This window comes from Marmota flaviventris, chromosome 3, assembly GCF_047511675.1.
Source record: "Marmota flaviventris isolate mMarFla1 chromosome 3, mMarFla1.hap1, whole genome shotgun sequence".
In the NCBI taxonomy this organism is placed as follows: domain Eukaryota; kingdom Metazoa; phylum Chordata; class Mammalia; order Rodentia; family Sciuridae; genus Marmota; species Marmota flaviventris.
In genome coordinates, this window is record NC_092500.1 from 51,899,352 (window position 1) to 51,922,071 (window position 22,720).

Below are 22,720 nucleotides of genomic sequence, written 5' to 3' on the forward strand. Positions count from 1 at the left end.
CTTTAAAAAAAAGAAATACAATTATTTCAATAGATATAGGAAAAATGCTTAACAAAATTCAACATGATTTCATGGTTAAAAAAAAATGAAAAAAAAAAAACCTTGAAAAACTAGGTCATATATGCAAAGTCCTCAGCTACATCATAACTCAATATATGCCCACTCTTGTCACTTCTAATCAGCACACTACCAGAAATGCTAGCTAAAGTAATAAGAAAAAAAGCATCCAAATCAGAAAGATAGAAATAAATTTCTTCTCACAGATGACATAATCTTATACACAGAAAACACTACAGATTTCATGAAAAATCCTATTAAAATAAATGAATTTAGCAAACTTCCAGGATATACACAACAATCTCAAAAGGATACTTTAAAAAATTAATTTATAATACCATCAAAAAGAATAAGATACTCAGGAATATAATCCTAACCTACGATGTGAAAGACCTGTACCCTGAAAACTACAAAACACTGCTGAAAGAAATTAAAGAAATATGAGAACACCATCCCAAGTCCATGTACTAGAAGACTTAACAGTGACACAATTTATATATCCCCCAAAGCTATACTGATACAGTGTAAACTCTAATAAAATCCCAATATGAAAAATGGCAGAAACAGAAAAAAATACTAAAATTTATATGGAATCATAAAAGACCCTGCACAACCAAAACAATCTTGAGAGGAATGAGAAAGCTGAAGACTTCACATTTCCTGTCTTCATAACTTACGACAAAATGATAGTAATCAAAACATATGTATGGTAACTGGCACATAGACCAAAGAAACAGAATAGCCCACATATAAAACCACTTATATGTGATGAAATAATATTTAATAAGAGTGTCAAGACAAAGGATACAGGACACATTCTATTCAATCTATGGTACTAAGAAAACTATTTCCACATGCAAAGAGAATGATATTGAAGGGGCTGTGGTTGTGGCTCAGTGGTAGAGTACTAGCCTAGCACATGTGAAGCACTGGGTTCTATCCTTATCACCTCATTAAAAAAATAAACAAATAAAAATTTAAAAAGAATGATATTGGACCTTTATCCTATATAGCAAAATCAACTCTAAATAGATTAAAGACTTAAACATAAGACCTGAAACTCCTAGAAGAAAACATAAAGAAGAAGCTTTGTGATGCTGATATAAAGCAAAGATTTCTTAATTATGACCCAAATGCATAGGCAACAAAATGGAAGTAGACAATCTAAAATACCTATCGGCAACAAAGGAAACAAAGAACAGAGTGAAATAGAATCTCTACAATGGAGGAAAATTTTGGTAAATCATATACCTAAAAAGAGGTTAATAAAGTATATAAGGAACTCTTAACAACTCAATAATAAAATATAAATAAATAATATTAAGGGCTTGAATAACATTTTCCCAAAGACATACAAATGCCAACAGACAGTATAGTGTATGTATATACAAATATATATGGTACATAGAAATGGTATATGAAAAAGTGCTCAAAATCACCTATCATCAGGAAAATGCAAATCAAAACCACAATGAGCTGGGGATGTAGCTCAATGGTAGAACATCTGCAAGGCCCAGGGTTCAATCTCCAGCAGTGCAAAAATCAAAACAAAACAAAACGAAAATCTCAGAAAATAACAAGTATTAAAGATGTGAAGAAAGTGGAACCTTTGAACACTTTTGTGAAACTGCAAATTCATAACAGCCATTATGGAAAACAGTATGTAGGTTCCTCAAAAAATTAAAAATAGAACTACTATAGGACCTAACAAACTTCTGAGTTATTTAACCAAAAGAATCTGAAGCAGGAACTTGAAGAGGTATTTGCACTCCAAGGTTCACTACAGTGTAATATTCAAAATAGACCAGAGGCAGAAACAATTTAAAAGTCCATCAACAGATGAATGGCTAAACAAAATGGGTATATACAGACAATGAGAAACTACTCAGTATTTTAAAAAAGAAATAGTGTCATATGCTATAATATGGACAAACCTTGATGATATGTTAAAAGAATAACCCTGCTATTGGATGACAAACAGTGCAGGATTCTATTTACATGAGGTATCTAAAGTCAAGCTGATTGATATAAGCAAAAGGTAGAATGGTAGTTGCAGGGGTAGAGGGTAGGCTGTTGGGGGAGAGAAAAATGAGAAGCTGCTGTGCAACAGACATAAGATTTTAGTCATGCAAAATGAAAACGTTCTAGAGATTTGATGTACAACAATGTGCATATAGTTAACAATACTGTACTGTACACTTAAAAATGTTAATTGAGTAGATTTCATGTTATGTATTTTACTACAATATTTAAAAAGGGGAGGGATAAGGGAGAAATATTTGCATGACATAACTTGTTCACATGCCAGTCACCTTCTTAGGATCAAAGTTTCCATTTGCAAGTACTCATATCTTTATGGAATTATCTATTTGGAACTGAACTGATAAGAAGCTTTCCAGTATTGTTTTCAAATTCCACTTTCCCCTTTTTGAAGTCAGAATGACATTTGTCCACCTTTAATCTTCTAGTACCTTTCATTTCATCTAGGATTTTCAAAGATTATTTAGAGTAGTTTAGAAAATTCATCTGCAATTTCTCTTGGAACCCTGAGGTGAAACTGATCTAGGGCAGATTTGAAATAATTGGTATATACTTACTTGCTTGCTTGCTTCCTTACATGTTACTCACCTGTCTCAACTTCCCTCTTACCAATTTTCTTTCTTTTTTATTGACGCCACCCAGGCTGGTATCAAACTCCTAGATGCCAAGTGATTCTCCTGCATTAGCCTCCCAAGTAGCTAGAACTAGCATGCCTGCCTCTAACTGATGTTTGTTATACCCTTTCCAAATTAATGTACATTCTCTCAGACTGAATGTTCTAAAACAAAAAATATTGAGCAATTCCAATTTCTCTTATCTACTCATATGAAACAAGAAGCACAGGCTTTTAAAGGTACCACTGAAGTAGTCAAATTCATAATCCTTTGATACCAGTAGAAATGATTTACATAAGTTTTAAGAAAACAGATATTAAAATTCTAATGTCACTACTTACCTTTAAGTATGCAACTGCCTCTTGGACAGAAAGTGTTCTTTGACTAGAACTCCCACATTCGTGATCTCCTAAAAAGATTAGCATATTGTTAATTTGTAATCAGTATATTATTAAACAGAACAACTAAAGTTTAATTTTTTTTATAAATATACAATTATAGGTTATATTACTATAATCAGTAAAGAAAGATTAACAATATAATTTATATTTTCTTTAAAAATTTCAATAACTCAATAAATAGTTACCCTTATGTAAATCACAATCTTTAAATGCATTTCAGTCTAGATAGGAATATATCTTCCTCTTATATTCCCAACTAAACTATAAGTCTGTGTAGAAACCATGTCACCTTGATGGCTTTTCATAGATCTTGGCACAAAAGTAGCCCTCTACAGTTTTGTGTTATTCTTAAAGGCGAAAATTTCACTGCTAACTTACTAGTTTACACGTTTATTCTTAAAGCTAATAATTCCAGAATTCAAATAAGTTTAAATTTATTATTGTACTAAAACATGAGCTTTTCAGAGGATAGCTATGTCTATCTCTAGCAAGGGGAACGCATACCTGGAAAACTGCGATGACACAAATCAACAGGGAAATTTGGTAGAAGTTTCTACCTATGATTTGGTTTCTAAAGGGGTATGTTACAAAGTTTGGAAAACTGTTTTTCTTTTCTTGTGACCATTTTTAAGAGAATTTAAAGCTTTTTTCTTTATGCTATTATATATGGTTATTAAATTATCCTCTATATTCAACTTAAATTTAAGTTTTTCCTGCCATATTACTTTCAGTAGTTTTTTAAATTAGCATAAAACTCCAATTAAAGACTTAAAGACAATGGCATTTGACAAAATACAATACCCCTTCATGTTCAAAACATCAGAAAAAGTAGGGATAGTAGGAACATACTTCAACATTGTAAAAGCTATCTATCCTAAGACTAAGACCAACATCATTCTAAATGGAGAAAAACTGAAAGAATTCCCTCCAAAAACTGGAACAGACAAGGATGCCCTGTATCACCACTTTTATTCAACATAGACCTGGAAACTCTAGCCAGAGCAATTAGATGAAAGAAATTAAAGAGATATGAATAGGAAAAGAAGAACTCAAAACTATTACTATTTGCCTACAACATGATTCTATATTTAGAAGATCTAAAAATCTCCACCAGAAAAACTTCTAAAACTAATAAATAAATTCAGCAAAGTAGCAGGATATAAAATCAACGCCCATAAATCAAACACATTCCTATACATCAGTGATGAATCCACTGAAAGAGAAATTAGGAAAACTAGCCCAATCACAATCTCAAAAAATAAAATACTTGGGAATCAATCTAACAAAAGAGGTAAAAGAACTCTACAATGAAAACTACAGAACACTAAAGACCTTAGACGATGGCAAGATCTTCCATGCTCTTAAATAAGCGGAATTAACACAATCAAAATGGCCATATGACCAAAGGCATTCTGCATTACATAATGCAATTCCTATAAGATCCCAATGACATTCTTCACAGAACTAGAAAAAGCAATCATGAAATTCATTTGGAAAAATAAGACACCCAGAATAGCCAAGCAATCCTTAGTAAGACAAGTGAAGCAGAAGACATCGCAATACCAGACTTTAAACCATACTATGGAGCCATGGTAACAAAAACAGCATGGTATTGTCACCAAAATAGACACACAGACCAATGGTACAGAATAGAAAACACAAGAGACACACCCACATAAATACAGTATCTCATACTAGACAAAGACACCCAAAACATTCATTGGAGAAAAGATAACCTCTTCAATAAATGGTGCTGAGAAAACTGGAAACCTATATGTAACAAATGAAATTAAACCTTGTATCTTTCACCATGCACAAAACTCTACTCAAAGTCAATTGAAGACTTAGGCACTAGAACAGAGATCCTACGCCTAACAGAAGAAAAAGTAGGGTAGGCCTAAATCTTCACCATGTTGGTTTAGTAACTGCCTTCTTTAACAAGACTCCTAAAGCACAAGATGTAAAGTCAAGAATCAAAAATGGGATGGAATCAAACTAAAAAGCTTCTTTTCAGCAAAGGAAACAATCAAGAATGTGAACAGAGAGCCTACAAGAATGGGAGACAATCTTTACCACATGCACCTCAGACACAGAACTAATCTCCAGGATATAAAGAACGCAAAAAGACTTAACACACACACACACACACAAACACACACACATCCCAATCAATAAGTGGGCTAAGGAACTGAACAGACTCTTCACAGAAGAAATACAACTGATCAACAAACATGAAAAATGTTCATCATCTCTAGCAATTAAAGAAATGCAAATCAAAATTAATGAGATTTCATCTCACTCCAGTCAGAATGGCAATTATCAAGAATATAAGCAACAATAAATTTTGGCAAGGATGTGGGGAAAAAGGTACACTCATACGTTGTTGGTGGGACTGCGAATTGGTGCAACCATTATGGAAAGCTATATGGAGATTCCCCACAAAACTTGGAATGATCCAGGTATCCCACTCCTCAGTTTTATAACCAAAAGACTTAAAATCAGCATAGTACAGTGAAGCAGCCACATACTTGTTTCTAATAGCTCAATTCACAACAGCCAAACTATGAAACCAACCTAGATGCCCTTCAACAGATGAATGGATAAAGAAAATGTTCTCTCTCTCTCTCTCTCTCTCTCTCTCACACACACACACACACACACACACACACACACAATGGAATATTATTCAGCCTTAAAGAAGAATGAAATTATGGCATTTGCAGGTAAATAGATGGAGCTATAGCATGTCATGCTAAGTGAAATAAGCCAATCTCCAAAAACCAAAGGCAGAATGTTTTCTCTGGTGAGGATGCTAATTCACAATAGGTGGGGGGCTAGGGAAAAATAGAGGTACTTTGCATTATGCAGATGGGAGTGAAGGGAGTGAAGGGAGGGAAGGGGGTAAGAAGGATAATAGAATGAATCAGACATTACTACCCTATGTACATATATGATTACACAACCAGTGTGATTCTACAACATGTACAACCACTTATGTATGGTGTGTCAAAATGCATTCTACTGTCATGCTTAACTAATTAAAACAAAAAATATATATAAAATTAAAATAAAATCCTTGGCAATTTTTCTATAATAAAAGAAACAATGTTCCTATTTATCAGCTTTGTTCATGCAACATTTTAATGCTAGCGGTTTCAAGAAGGAAAAAAGTGCCTACTGGGTAAACAAGTCTTCAAACTTTATAATGGATCCTCAGAGACTCAGATTCCATAGATCTAGAGCAGAGGTCAGCAAACCGTATCCCAGAGCCAAATATGGTCTGCTGATGGTTTGTATAAATGAAGTTTTATTGAAATACAGCCAAGCTTATTCATTTGTGTAGAATTTATTATTATTTTCATGCTATAACAGCAGAACTAAATAGTTGTGACACAGGCAGTCCAGCCAGCAAATCCTGAAATATTTACTATCTGGCCAAGCACAAAAGCTTGGCAACCCCTACTCTAGAAGAAAAATCTGGACCTTTAAAAGCATATTGTGTTAATATAATGAGCCCCAGATTACATTTCTTAAGACAATGTTACAGAGATAACTATAGATGCTGGTATTAGCAACATCAGGATTTCATAGCTAGAAAATAGCCTATTTTGGGATGTTAAAGTGTAATAAATATATGTCATTAGCTTGCAATTCACAAATATGACAGCCAGTCAATATAAAGACTTTTAGTGATGAATTATAAGCTTAAAAAACTTAAGAGAATTAAAGACCTGAACTAAAAAACATTATTTTCTTACAACTAATTATAAGAAGGAAATCCAAAGTCTCTTCTTTCAGGTTATATGTAAAAGAATAATTTTTTAAAAAGTGAAAGATAATAAACAGATATTGCTACTATAGCTACCTGATACTAATAGCTACTTGATACTAATGCTAAGTGAAATAAGCCAATCTCCAAAAACCAAAGGCAGAATGTTTTCTCTGGTGAGGATGCTAATTCACAATAGGTGGGGGGCTAGGGAAAAATAGAGGTACTTTGCATTATGCAGATGGGATACTAATTCATAAGCAACAATTTATTCTAATTGTAGATATGTTGATAACTCAGAGTGTTCAAAACTTTTAACTAAGAGCAGGATATGCGGAAAATTCAATGAATCGGGAAAAATATTCTAGAATATGTTTTAAGCAACAATTTATTCTAATTGTAGACATGCTGATAACTCAAGAGTGTTCAAAAACTTTTTAACAGCAGCATATGCGGAAAATTCAATGAACCAGGAAAAAATATTCTAGAATATGTTTACTTTGTCCAAAGGAATGACACCTATATAACCACCAAAAGAAAATCTGCATTTTTATATTTAATCCAAGATTTTAATTAATTCATTACTTACCCAATTCAACCAATATTTAAAATTCCAGAATTTTTTTCTATTAATGCAATTAAGAAATTAGGTTGACTTTAAAATTATATACAGTATACATATGTATAATAATTCATGGCAGAGAGAGAAAAGGCCTTGACTAAACAAATTTACATAAATTGAAAAATGTACTATGCATAGGTAATAAAAATTTCTAATGAAAAATATTCCACAAATAGGACAATGCGCTTTGGAAAGACAATTTCCACTGATACAACACACTAGATAGGCAAATTAATCTTTACAAACATCTTTAGAGACTATGAATGCTAAACAATTACCTGCAAGCTGTGCCAATCGATCATGTAGCTTGTATAATGTGCTCATCATAAGATTCTTTTCACTTTCCTAAAATTAAAAGAAGTTATTATGAAATATCAAATCCCAAGAAAAAAGTATATTGTTATTCCAAAAGAAAAACAGGAAATTTAAAATCATGGGTTCTGCATTCACTGAAAGACAAATTTATATTTAAATCACGGCCACCATATTTTAAGGAACCCTACTTTACAAATCTAAGTTATCACTTTAAAGATTTTACTTTCTTGAGGATGATCAAGAAGTTGGCACTGTGACTGGTGCTAACAAGATTTTGTAATCTTAGTAAACTCACCCATCCACTAAGAAAAGCTTTCTATCCCTCTCTAAGCTATGGATACCATTCTCACGAATTGTTTTACATCAAGGCTTTCCTTTATTTTGTTTTGATCTGCCTCAACCACACAAAACAAAGGGAAGAAATATTAAGCACTCTGACCTCATCCTCTCATAGGCTTCCAAGGTGGCCCTGTATAAACTTATGAACCATTAAACTGAAACAAATGTTCAATGAAGAAGTAGGAGTCAAGAACTGTTCTGTCAGCAAAGTAAGAGACCAAAAGAATAAGATGATTCCTGTTCAAAAAACATACACAGCATTACATTACAGTTGCAAACTAAAATGCAAATATATAAGAGGGAGGTAAGGGAAGACCTATTTGTGGAGCAGAGTATTTGAGGTTTCACTGGAAGAATAGAATTGACCAGCATCCCTTGGCAGAACGAAGAGCATGAACAAAGGCATGATGGCACAAAACAATTGTTAAATTTCTTATGTAACAAGTAACCTAGTCTGACTCAGTAAACTACTAGAAAAGTAGTTTGGAATTAATTGCCACAGAGTGCTGGATACTAAAACAAAGAATCTGAAAATTTAGGAGGAAAGTAAACCAGACTTATGTATATCAGGGATATTACTCAGACACGAAAGTATAGGATGAAAGGAGTCCAGACAGGGAACTATTGTAATGGCATAGTCTAAGCTCTCTGCCAAGTACTCTAAAACCCTGATATCCCCAATCTAAGAGCAACTGCAAGAAGACAGACCAATATAAGCAATGAAGAAGGGTAAGTTAGGAGGGGGGTCATTGCTTATCACACTATCTAAAATGAATTACTGATTCATCAGGAGACTTGTCTTTATTATTTTCTTTCCTCTGGAGCAAATTCAGACATGATATAAAAGGGAAAGTAACATCTATGTGTCTAATGACATGCAACCTTATCTATCCATTTGTTTTCATGCTTTATATTCAGAAAAAGAAGAAACTAAGTCTGCACACTGTGGGTAACATGTTTTAGTGGAGTTTTTCGGTACCAAGGGTTCAATCCAGGAGCACTAAACCACTGAGCCACATCCCCAGCTCTTTTTTATATTTTATTAGAGACAGGGTCTCCCCGAGTTGCTTAGGGGCTTGCTAAGTTGCTGAGGCTGGATTTGAACTCACAATCCTCCTGCCTCAGACTCCCAAGTCCTTGGGATTATAGGTGTGTGCCACTGCACCTGGCTAAGTAACATGTTTTTGTCAATATTTCGTTTTGTTTTTCAGTGACATTAGAAAGAGGAAAAACTCATCAAAGGTTCCATGATCCTACCACCAGAGTCCTGGTTTTATGTTGTTTGACACAAATATTCCTTCAGTTGACTACTTGTCTTTCAAACCTTTTACCTTTTCTTCCCCTCAACTCTATATCAACAAGATTCTTATCAAACCAATCATTAACTTCACTTAGGATTAAAAATGCAAACTGCAAAAAATCAGACATAAAAAGTAAAAGTAGGAGCTGCAACCCAAGATTCTGAAAGCTATGCATTTGTGATACAGTAAATTGCAAAGGATTTTCAGTACAAATGTTCAACAGAATGAGCAGAAGTTCCAATCATAGTGTAATTTACGGACTTGATATATAAAACCAAGGTGTGTGTAATTAAGTTATGGAGTTAAGGCAAATGAAAGTTCTGAAGTGTTTCTCATCTGAAGAAGAGACTGATTTCCCTTTTATTCTATCTTTTGATCATACCCATCCTTATCCTCCTTTCAAAAACAAAATTTAAATATCTGGTACCTGTCCTCTGTGATTATGTCTTTAATAAACATAAAAGACTTGATAATAAACTTTATCTTCTGAATCACAGATATTTCTTTTACCTAGATAGCTGTTAATAACAAAACCAACTGGATCCCAAAAATACCGTTATATTCTCAAAGAATTCAAGCACTCAGAAAGCTCAACTATCATTTTTTTCCCCCAAAATCATTTTTCTGATGTAAACTCATTCAAAGGGATGTCTATATATTACAGGGCCTAAAGTGCTATCCAAATGACCAATTAAGTAAGATTGCCATGATATATGTTATTAAGTATAAAATATATAAATATTTTATATATATTTATAAAGAAGGAAACAGTCTTGTATTCCCAAAGTTCAGTGAGTATATTGTACTAACCTTAAATTTTGATATTGTCATATTGCTAAACTCAATACTGCAACTGATTAAATCAACTTTATTTTAAATGTCATCACAATAGAATGTTATTGAACATAATTATTTTGAAAAAAAATAGAAAGGCTTTGATTCAATTAGTTTTAGTAGCAGATACGCTAAAGTAGCAGAAAATTTGAAAAGTATACAAATAAAATTTTTAAAGTTACATTCTTATTGGTTTATAGTTTTATTACACTCTTCTCTTCTCTGTTTTTCAGACTGCCTCCTAACATTTCAGTCTGAAATGTCTAACTACTAGCTTCCTTTATCTCCCCTACAAACTGAAGACCTAATAATACAAAAAAGCTTTCAAGTAACTTTAATTAAACAAAAATAATTTTATAATTTAAACTTGCTACCTTCTAATTGTTTGTTTTTAGTTAGGTTCAGATTACTGTTTTTCTATATATATCATTTCCTAAAGCAAACATTTAACTCATGAGGTTGAAAAACCTGTAGGGTGACCCTACCAAAATTTTTCTCATATACTGTCAACCTTTAAATATTTCTCTCCTCTATCCTCAACCATTTTCTCTTCAATGACATTTTTAACTATTATCAAGCCTTTGATTAAATGATAATGGACTTGAAACACCTAGCATGGTGCCTGGCAAAGAATAAACACTAGTGTAAGTGAACTGCCATGTAAGTGAACTGCCATTATCTTCATTATAATTATTACTATCATTCAGAGGCTCAGAACTTCAGTTTACCCCAAGGGGAAAATTACACAGAAGGAAATAGTCCTGTATTCCCAAAGTTCAGTGAGTATATTGTACTAACCTTAAATTTTGATATTGTCATATTGCTAAACTCAATACTGCAACTGATAAAGTCAACTTTATTTTAAATGTCATCACAATAGAATATTATTGAACATAATTATTTCAAAGGTTCACTCTTAACAATTTAATATTCTGTGAGTCTGATTACTTCTTTATTAAACATTCTTCCATCCAAGTATGAAAACAAACATTTCTATATAGTCTATGTAACTGTCAGTTGCTATAATAAAAAATTAACAAGGTGTGCATTATTGTATATATGAATGCATATGTGTATATATATATATATATATATTAAACACACATACATATATAAAAGATTAAACATCTTAACCTTCAAAGTACCTATAATAATGGTAAGTGAAAAATGTTTTTATGTAAATAAAATCTAGGTTAAAATTATCGTAGCAAAAAAATTTATTATAGCATTCTTTGAAATGAACTCTTTTTAAATCCTTTACTGCCTAGGCATGCCAATTTATGATGTGAAAGATTCAGAGACAAGATGAAGACAAAGAGGACAAAAACTGCTAAGGCATCCAACAATAAGACAAAGACACACTTTTAAAACTTAATACTTTAATACATTAATACTTAAGTGTAAGACCCAGATCCATAGAAAACATGTTACTTCCATTTTACTTAGCAGTTGGCTTCAAAATGATAAACAGTTCAATCCTTAGGAGAAAATATGTGTCAAATTTAATCACATTGTAGTTAAGGAATACTCGGAATAAGAAAATGTATTTTTTTGAGACTAAAAGAAACTTAAAAATTATTATTTTTAAAGTTGTCATTTTAATACTTTCATCATAAAACATAATACAAAGTATCAGTATTATGGTCTTTTACTTACTTGTATTTTTCCAAATGTTTCATCAAAGGGGTTTTTTACTATCAAGGAAAAGAAAAAAAAAAAGAACTATTAGCATCACTTAAGAATTTAAACCCCCCTAAACAAGCCCACTGAAATGCCAGTATATTCTTTACTAAAACCGAATGTAAATATGCAAATAAATATGCAAACAAACTGATGATAATGAAAGGGAAGTGATTTTTTCAGACATACTCTAATGACCATTCTCACTCTGAATTCACAATTTTCTCATAATCATTGAAAGTGTTTTTGTGTCAGGCACTGAATGCAAGTACCAGCTTTACTACTTTTTGCAACATCCCTTTAAACTAATATCTACTTAGCCACTCTAAGCTATATTTCTTCTTTTATATAAGAGGGATAACAATGATCCATCTACTTTACCTAATTGTTGTCAGTATTAAGATAATCCATAAAATGCCTAGTATAGTGTCAAGCACTTAATATATACTAATGCATACTACCCATTATTACTGTTAATGACTGTATCATGCTTGCACCTTAACTTGATTTCTCTTCAAAATGTAGACTACAAGTAGTTAAGTAGTTTACTACTTAACTACAAGATGCTTTAAGTTTTAAATATTTAGAATTCCAACTTCTAAAGAACATCTTCCTCATCTTTGCTAACATATGGAAAAGTAGAAAGAAAAAAATATACTGATCAAAGTAGCTAAGAATTAGGTCTCGCTGCTAAACAACTCAGAATTTCCAATAAAATATTAAATTATAATGAAAGGATTTCATATTTTCCATACAATCTTCCTATCCTTTCCCCCCATAATAAATAAGTAATGGTTGAACATATATGGCATCTCAAGATTATTCAGAACCTTCTATCATCTCTCTTTATAGTATATGCAAAAATATTCAAATTTGTCAGTTGAAAACTTTTATATATGTTATAGATTATATATCTATATAATCTAGGTCACAACTAAAACTAGCTGATCTTACAAAGTAGTTCACACTGACCAGGTTTCCTTTCTGAGATGCTTTTCTATTTTTATTTGAGAAAACAGGAAGTCCCATAGGAACCAGGAACTGCCTGATTCTAAGAAAGTTCATCTGAGAGACCAGTTTAACAAGGTACAATAAAAAAGCAAGAGGAAAAAAAAAATGTATCCTGTTATCATCACAAGAGATTTTATTTTGCTAATAGATTTTTGGACAACATTTTCCCATACAACAAAACGACTTTAATACCATGGAAGAAAAATTTTGGGAAAATAGATAATCAAAAGAACTTAAAAGGGGAGTAGAAAGAATGTAACTTAGAGATTAAAAATTAAAAATCAAAACACATGGATTGAAATACTTTTTAATAACATTTTTATGTAAAATTTCAACAGTTTGAAATAAAGCTATAGTTAATTCCATACTACCAAAAATAATACCTTGTCAATCTACTTAACATAAATTTATTCTGTATAGGAAAATGCATGCAGTTCTAAATAAAAATGATAGCATTATTTTTTCATTTTATACAAGTATCACTATGAAAGCATATCAATAAATAAGAATGTTCTACCACCAGACTGCTCCACTGTGAGTTTCTCACAACAGAACCACATTTCATCCACCTTTATATGACTAAAGCCAAGACAGTACTGGACATAGAGTTAGTGCCTGAAAAATGCTGATGGTGCTACCTGGGTACTTTGTGTGCTAACACCAAAGCAAAAACTGTATTTGACAAGAAGCTAGAAGAGGGTAAGTTCTGAGCAAGTAAGAAGGTATAGGGTGGGATAACACAGAGAAAGCTAACAAGAACAACAATTTTGCATAACATATCTAAAAAGCCAAGAGGATACTTTCTTCCCTATGCAACTTGTTTCCCCATATTGTCACCTATTAAATTAACAGACAAATTTATTAAATTAACAATGGTAGAAGTAAAACATAGCCTTAAGTTTCAGAAGGAAACTATCCAAAAAAGCAGAAACTCTAAAACCCCTCAAATTTTTGCAAGAAGTATCTTGATATATCTAACCTTTTTTCCTCCAAATCATTTCAGTATTTCTAAAAACACACCAATATCGTATCCAAATTACAGAGTCTTTAACGGAAATAACACACATTGTTACCCCTAGCAAGAAAACCTAACACCAGTTCCCAATTAGGCAACTATAGAAAAGAAAACTTATTTCAAAAGCAGCCAGCAGCAAAACTTTGCCACATCATTTATTATGTTTCTTTTCTAGGAAGACCCAAGAATGAATTATATATCTTATCCCATATTCTAAAATAATAGTAATGCCAAGATGGTACTTCAAAATTTACTCTTCTAACCCTCTAAAGGAACAACTTTTTTAAACCTGTCTTCCTTTATACCATACAACTCCATCAGCTTTTCATTATTGCTTTTCCTCAATTTCTCCTCATTTGGCCATTTCTTCTTCAATGTTTTTGTTCAGATTATTTCAAACCTCAAATGCACCAAACAATTTATGTCCATAATCTTTGTACATGTCTGTAATATTCTGACTTCTCTTTTTATTAAATCTATCCTAATGACTAAAAATCAAATTCCTCAAATGTTTGTTTAATTAGATCCCTCAAAATCTTCTAATGACTTCCCATCACATTTTGCCAAAGGAACTAATTCTTGTGATATTTATTAGACACGTACTAGTTTCTCCTTTTCCAACCCTTTCCCACCAATTTCAAAAACATTACCAGTTTTACTGATCCTTTCATTAACTGCAAACTTTATTCCATTCTTTTAAGCTGAAATCAAATATATCAATCACTATGAATTCCCAGATAAACAGGAACAAATTATAAACTCAACTATAGGTCGATATACTTCAAAGTACATGCTTATATTAACCAATTAAATAAATGATCTCTCGAAAAGGCTCTGTTTTGGTTTCACAGTGCCAGAAAAGTCAGACTTTATAAAAGTTCTTCTTAATAGCTCAGGGGATAACAGTGTATCCATTTAACAAATTTTTATTGAGAACTTTGAGTTAGACAATGGAAATTTGGCACTTAAAAAAAAAAAAAATCCCAGGCTGGAGTTGTAGCTCAGTGGTAGAGCACTTGCCTCACAAGTGTGAGGCACTAGGTTCAATCCTAGCACCACACAAAAACAAATAAAGGCATTGAATTCACATACAACTAAAAAAAAGATTTTTTAAATCCCTGCCCTCATGGAACTTTGTCCCAATAGGATCTGAAGAGACAATGAACAAATCATTTTAAAAATACATATATGTCAGATGATTCTAAGTTCTTTGGAAGGAAAACAGAAGGACTAGTGCTTGATATGATAGGGGGAAGCAATTTTATACAAGACATTCAGAGGAAGCTTATTAAGATTGCATTTGAATAGAAACCCGAGAAACCAGAGGAAATAAGCCATGTGGATATATAAAGTTTGATGCTTATAGATAGAAAAAATAGCCAAGTCTAAAGGTTATGAGGTGGTAACATTTCAAACCACATTACTCCTGGAAATGGAAGGAAGCCAGTATGGCTGGATAGAGTAGATGAGATAAGAAAAATGAAGTCCAATCAATAAGATTAAGGAAATAAGTCAGTACAGAATCTGAAGGGCTTTGTACTTTAAGAGAAACACCTCAGAGAACTAGGAGTATGTGTTACCTGGATCATGCTTTAAAAGACACATGCAATAAGGGGCAGCTCACTCTCTGGCTTCAGCGTCCTAAGCATTGAAAACATAAAGGATCTGCTATTTATGGACCCAGAAAAACAGGTAATAGTACATTCAGGATTCTTCCAGCTTTTCTAGAACAAAAAATATTTTCCCAGGAAGACTCTAGGCCTTTGATCTCTCAGCTCTTCTTCATACCTGAACAGTTTCTATTTTATTTCTCCTGTCTTGAGGAACAAGGCAGCAGCTATGCTCCAATCAGGAAGGATATCAAACTACTGTAACTTATTTTAACTTCCCTCTTCTCAGAATCCCTGTAAATTTGTTCTCAGTATCTTTACTTTTTTTTTTTTTAATATTTATTTATTTATTTTTTTAGTTCTCTGCGGACACAACATCTTTGTTTGTATGTGGTGCTGAGGATCGAACCCGGGCCGCACCCATGCCAGGCGAGCACACTACCGCTTGAGCCACATCCCCAGCCCTCTTTACTATCTTTTAATTTAAAATCTCTTCTTATCTCAATGCTTGTATACTGGGTACTAAGTATATACTGAACAAATAGAAGCTTGAAGGCACACTGAGCCTCACTGAGTAACACTTCACCAATGTCAAAAAGGTACTATAGTTCTGAACACTTGTACAATCTTCTCCTTGAATAAAATGGAAATTACATTTACTGAGCTCTTAGTATGTGCCAGGAATAATACTGCTGTCATATAATCATTTCATCCTCACATTACCACTGTTTTAGAGCAGGGAGTAATCCCATTTTTGTGAACAGAGACAATGAAATGTAAGATTAGGTTGTTTCCTTTAGGTACATGCAGCTGGAATTCAACAAGACCAAATTTAAACCCGAGTACAAAATCTACATTCTTTTCATTATAGAAATAACCACAGAAAATACTTATTCTGTTTGATTTAAGGAAAGCACTATCAAGAATGTTCAGATAGGAAATCATTAATTTAATCTCCTTATAACATAATGCATCAAAAAGGACAAAAATGTGGATAAGAGGGTTGAAGAATATGCTGTTGGCTCCTAGATGAGAAAAAAACTTATCTCTGAAAAAAGCTTTCTTTTGCAGCCTAGGAAAATATACATAATATAAAGTGTCCTATGTCTGCCATGAGCAGAATTACTCACTCCCCTTCTCTCTGCAGCAACAGCACTCTGTTCATAGGGCTGCTTTGGAACTTAACACATGGCATCCACTTAAAATAACCATAATTTCTAGTTTAGATATAGTATCTGGTTTAGATATACTATATCTAAACATTTTCATTTGGCTTCATCTTGCAACATAAAAGATTCACAAACATCAAGTGCCTACTAAGTGCCAATCATGCTAGCTGCAGGAGATCAAGAAATGAATAAATATAAGCAAGCCCTGCCTTCAAATTCTAGACAGCAGCAATTCTAGCAACATGGGCTTCCAAAGGCAACCTCTTAAATTCTAAAGTTCTATGAACTTAGGGCTAGCTAGGTTTTAATCTTAGGAAAATTCAAGTCATCTAGGCAGTTAAATTCAGCTCCTTGCTCTCTAGGTTACATCTTTTTGCAAAGAGATATTCAAATTCTTAAATCTCATCTCTAGTATTAATGGTTTAAGTAGAACATAATTATATATAAAGAAGGTAGGGGGAGTAGTGAGAGGGTGAGAGGGAATGTTTCCAACAGCTGCAGAACACTGCACCTGTGTGGCAAACACTTCTGCATTTCGCCATCAGCTAGACTGATCTAAATATGGACAGGGTGAACAAGGCAGGACATTCTTTTTCAACACAGCATTTTGCCCATTTGTTCTCTGAAAATTTTCCAATTGTTTCATGGCTTTATTAAAGACATGTTCATTCTACAAGACAAGCTCAGTTTATTTGATGTGTACTTAGCAAATCAGACAAAAATTATCTATTGTCTACTATAAAACTCGCCTAAAGTAAATGCTTGATCATCCTTGTTTTACTCATGAATAACCTTTCAATGTAATCCTATCTATCTATCTGGATTATAGAGGTCTAAATCTAGAAAAGGATAATGAGTGAAAGAAAAAGGAAGGAGAGTGTTATAGTTTGCATGAGGTGTCTCCTCAAAGCTCCTGTATTAATGGAGGAATATTCAGAGGTAAAATGATTAGATTATGTGAGCTGTAACCTGTAATCTGATTGGTCCACCTCAGTGTGAATGGGTGATTAACTGTAGGCAGATAGGACATGGATGGAGGAGGTGGGTCACTGGAGTGACCCTATGAGGGTGCACCATCCCCTACATCCGCACCCCCCCTCGGCTTCCAGGCCATCCATGAACAGACAGTCCTCCTCTGATGCACCCTTCCGCCATGATGTTCTGCCTCACCCTGAACCCAGAGCAATGGAGTCAGCCAACCATGGACTAAAACTCTGAAACAATAAGCCAAAATAAATTTCTTCCTCTATGTAGTTCTTGTCAGGTATTTTGGTTACAGCAATGAAAATTGATTAACAGTGATAGGAAGAACTCAAAAGCTCTCCACTTCTCATATTCTACAGGTCTTCTAGTTTTTCATCAGTCTCTGGTTTAAGCTTTAGTTTTTCAGCTAAAGCTCAGGAAATAATGCCAAAAGTAAATAAATGGGATGGCATCAAATTAAAAAGCTTCTGCACAACAAAGGAAACAATTAGGAATATGAAGAGAAAACCCACAAAATGGAAAAAAAAAACTTTGCTATTTTTCTGATGGAGGATTAATATCTAGAATATATAAAGAACTCAAAAAACTTTACACCAAATAAGTAAATGACCTAATTAATAATAGGGCAAATGAATTAACACTTTTCAAAAGAAGAAATACAAATGACCAATAAATACATAAAAATAAACGTTCAACATCATTAACATTTAGAGAAATGTAAATCAAACTACCCTGAGATTTCAACTCACACCAACAGGAATATTAGTCATCAAGAATACAACCGAGGGCTGGGATTGTGGCTCAGCAGTAGAACGCTTGCCTAGCACATGTGAGGCCCTGGGTTCAATCCTCAGCCCCACATAAAAATAAATAAATAAAATAAATGTATTGTGTCCAACTGCAACTAAAAAATAAACATTTTTGTTTAAAAAGAATACAACCAATAATAAATGTTGGAGAGGATGTGAAGAAAAGGAACTTTTGGTGGGAGTGTAAATCAGTAGAACCACTATGGAAATCAGTATGGAGGTTGCTCAAAAGACTAGGCACGGAACCACCACATGAACTGGCTATTCGGCTCTTAAGTATTTATCTTAAAGAATTAAAGTCATCATACTATAGAGATACATGCACACCCATGTTTATAGCAGCACAATTCAAAACTATGGAACCTAGGTATCCATCAACAGATAAATGAATAAAGAAAATGTGATATACACAATAGAGTTCTATTCATCCGTAAAGAAAAATGAAATTATGTCATCTGCAGGAAAATGGATGGAACCAGAGACCATTATGTTAAGTGAAATAAGTCAAATCCTAAAGGTCAAGGGTCATGTGTTTTCTGTCATTATGTGGATGCTAGAGAAGAAAAACAAAGGGGGATGGGGCGGCAGATCTCATGAAAATCAAAGAGAGATCAGTAGAGGAAAAGAACCAAAGGGTGGGAGGTGGAAAGGGATGAGGGAAGAGCTAGAGAGTGATATTGGCCAAATTATATTGTTATACTGTATGCATGTATGAATATATAATGATAAATCCCATCATTATGTACATCTATACTATACCAATAAAAATGGGGGGGGGGGGCTGGGGATGTGGCTTAAGCGGTAACACGCTCGCCTGGCATGCACGGGACTCGATCCTCAGCACCACATAAAAATAAAGATGTTGCGTCCACCGAAAACTGAAAAATAAATATTAAAAAATTCTCTCTCTCTCTCTCTCTCTCTTCCACTCCCTCTCTCTCTTTAAAAAAATATATTTTAAAAAATGGGGGGGACGACATTATGGTCTCTTTCAACCTCATGATCATCTCAAAGTCTCATATGTTGTTCACCATAAAAATGAAGATGCCCTTGGGGAAAACTGATACCAGATTATAAATGAAAGTACTTATCTTTTTACTCAACCTCTAATTTCACATTGGAATTGTATCCCAAGTTTGGGATCTCTGTAACAAAAATTATAAGAAAAACTTCTAGCCACAGCCTGCTCAACAACAGTTTATGGAACATATTCTATGTACCATGCTCTGAAAACATGCTGCTTTGGGAATAGTAGAGGTAGAGATAAAGTATGAGATATAAAGTACCAAAACTAATCTATGGATAAAAAAAAAAAAATCAATAGAGAACTGATTGGACTCAAGGAAGTTTTAGAGGTGAAGGTAATGTTCTATACCTGTAGGAATTTAAGTTATACAGCTCTATGCATTTGTCATGTATCTAATGGTACGTTAAAGACCTGAGTATATAAGTTTTACCCTCCCCCAAAAAACCCAATATCTAGTTAATAATATGCATGATGTATATAAGGATAAGGTATATCAATATCTTCAACTTACTTTAAAATACATTTTTAAGCCAGGCATGGTGATATACACCTATAATCCCAGGGGCTGGAAAAGCTGAGGCAGGAGGATTTCAATTTCAAAGTGAGTCTCAGGAACTTAGTGAGACTCTGTCTCAAAATAATACATTTTTTTAAAGGGCTGGGGATGTGGCTCAGTGGTAGGTGCCTCTGGATTCAATCCCTAATACAAAAAAAAAAAAAGATGAAGAGGAGGAGAAAATACATTTTCAAGAAAAAAAAAATGAATGATGGGTGGATAAATAGAGTGCAAATAAGATCCAAAAGAAATACTGAAATTTTCAACAGCAGAATTTAGGTAATACGGGTATATGAGTACTGACAGCACAATTCTTTCAATTTTCTGTCTAAAAATGTTCATAATAAAATATGAGGGGAGGAAAATATAAATATATAAAATGTATGCTTTAGTATTAAAATGAATTTTTAAAAAACAAGAAATATGTGTTGGTAGGGCTACAATCTCATCAGAGGTCTGAGTTTCCAGCCTGGCATATAAAAAGCTCTCAAATTTCTCCTCAGTCCTGACAAGAAGAGTTGAACAAAGTGAATAATCAACAACTCCTCATATCCACAAGATAAGCAAGGTTATATGGCAACCTGCTACTGGCAAAAATGGAGAGCCCAAGTGGCAAGTAGAGAATCACTATCTAGCTGAACAAAACACACAACTAGTTATTTCTGAGCAGCTACCTCACAGGGAACCAGTGCCAGGACAGGAAAACCTGAATTGTACTTGACAAACTACTGGTGGTTCATTGTGAACAACACGGGGAGGTATACTCCAATAGGATAAAATCATATAGGGCGCCCACACTTTTATGAGCTCTGCCTCCAGGAGCTTTTCCAGTTCCTCACAAAGGATATCAGAGAAATATCCCCATGTACTTCTATTAGGTGGAGAGGAGAGGCAATTTTAAAATATGCCAGTCGTTTCTGTTCCTAAAATCTGTCCTCAGGAGAAACTAGTTAATTAGAGCCTAACCTGCTGGGTTTTAGCAGAGGCTACATGATCTGGGAGAAAACAAACACACAGGAGAAGGGAAATGTTCAATTCAAGACCACTCTAGCCATCAAGTCCCATTTGCAGGGTGGGGGTAAAGTTAATAATCCAGAGGTACAGGCTCTAGAAATATGAGACCTAGTCAGAGGACTACAGAATGCTCTCTTGCCCTCAAATACAATTTACCACCGCATTACTAGACTTATGTACTACAATACCTTTTACCCAGTTCATTATGTCTGGCTATCAAGAAAAAAATTACAAGTACAGACTAAAAGGAAAAAAAAAAAAAAAACAATTGAAGACACAGAACAAGTATCAAAACCAGACTCACATATGGCAGGGATGTTGTAATTATCAGACTAGAAATTTAAAACAACTATAATTAACAAGTTAAAGTAGTCAATGTGCAAAAACAGATGGGCAACATGAGAAGAAAATTTTAAGAAAGAAACAAAAAGAAATGCTAATCATCAAAACCACTGGATCAAGAATGGTACAGTGCCTGTGATGGGCTTGAATGGACCCAGCTTGAGGAATTTTAATAAAACTCTAAAACTGAAAAGCAAAGGAGGAAAACAAAGACTGGAGGGGAAAAAAAATCTAAGAACTGTGAAACAACTACAAAAAGTATAACATTTTCAAAATGAAAATAACCCGAAGAAGAAAGAGAAAGAGACAAAAGCAGTACTTTTGACATCATAGCCTGAAATTTCTCCAACTTAACGTTAACACTAATTCACAGATCCAGGAAGTCCAGAGAACACTAAAGTGAGATAAATGCCAAAAAAGCAAAACAAACAAACAAAAAAAACACCTAAGCATATAATTTCAAACTATAGAAAACAAAAGATAAATGAAAAAAATCTGCAGAACACAGTGGTACACACCTGTAATCTGAGCGGCTCAGGAGGCAGGAGGATCTTAAGTTCAAAGCCAGCCTCAGGAATGGCAAGGTGCTAAGCAACTCAGTGAGACCCTGTCTCTAAGTAAAATACAAAACAGGGCCAGGGATGTGGCTCAGTGGCCGAATGCCCCTGAGTTCAATCCCCGGTATCCACTCTCTGATCACAAAAAGAAAAAAATTCTAGAAGAAGCCACAGGAATCACTTCTTGGGCTTTTGGCTAAGATCAAGTAAAAAAGCCACAGGAAAAAACATGTTACCTATGGAGGAATGAAGAATGATATACAGTAGTCAAAAGAGATACATCTATACTATCTTTACTAAAGTACTAATCAAGTTGCAGAATCAGCCTAGGTTAGCCCATCAGCAAATGAATGGATAAATATGACATAAATATATATACAATGAATTATTCAGTTATAAGGAAAAATGAAAACAGCTCATTTGGAAGTAAACGGGTGGAACTGCAGGTTATCATGTTAAAAAAAATAAATCAGACACAGAAAGGTAAGCATCACATACTGTTTCTCATATATGGATACAATTAAAGCATGAAATATGTATGAAAATGTTGCAGCGAAACCCATTAAACTATGTAATTAATAAGTTAATATTTATAATAAAAAGAATGACATCAACTCCTCTGAAACCATGTATTTAAGTAGAATAAATATTAGG

The 22,720-nt window shown here is 33.6% G+C and overlaps 1 protein-coding gene across 1 annotated transcript in view; it reads right to left on the bottom strand.

Moving 5' to 3' along the window:
• The window catches only part of Lemd3 (LEM domain containing 3), a 65,365-nt gene that overhangs the window by 16,149 nt on the left and 26,496 nt on the right, over positions 1-22,720 (bottom strand). Inside the window, exons 2-4 of the mRNA XM_027925602.2 lie at positions 11,949-11,986; positions 7,782-7,848; positions 3,053-3,120 (exon numbers count right to left, since the gene is read on the bottom strand). Of these exons, the coding sequence (XP_027781403.1) occupies positions 3,053-3,120; positions 7,782-7,848; positions 11,949-11,986 (173 nt within the window). The remainder of the gene's footprint in view (positions 1-3,052; positions 3,121-7,781; positions 7,849-11,948; positions 11,987-22,720) is intronic.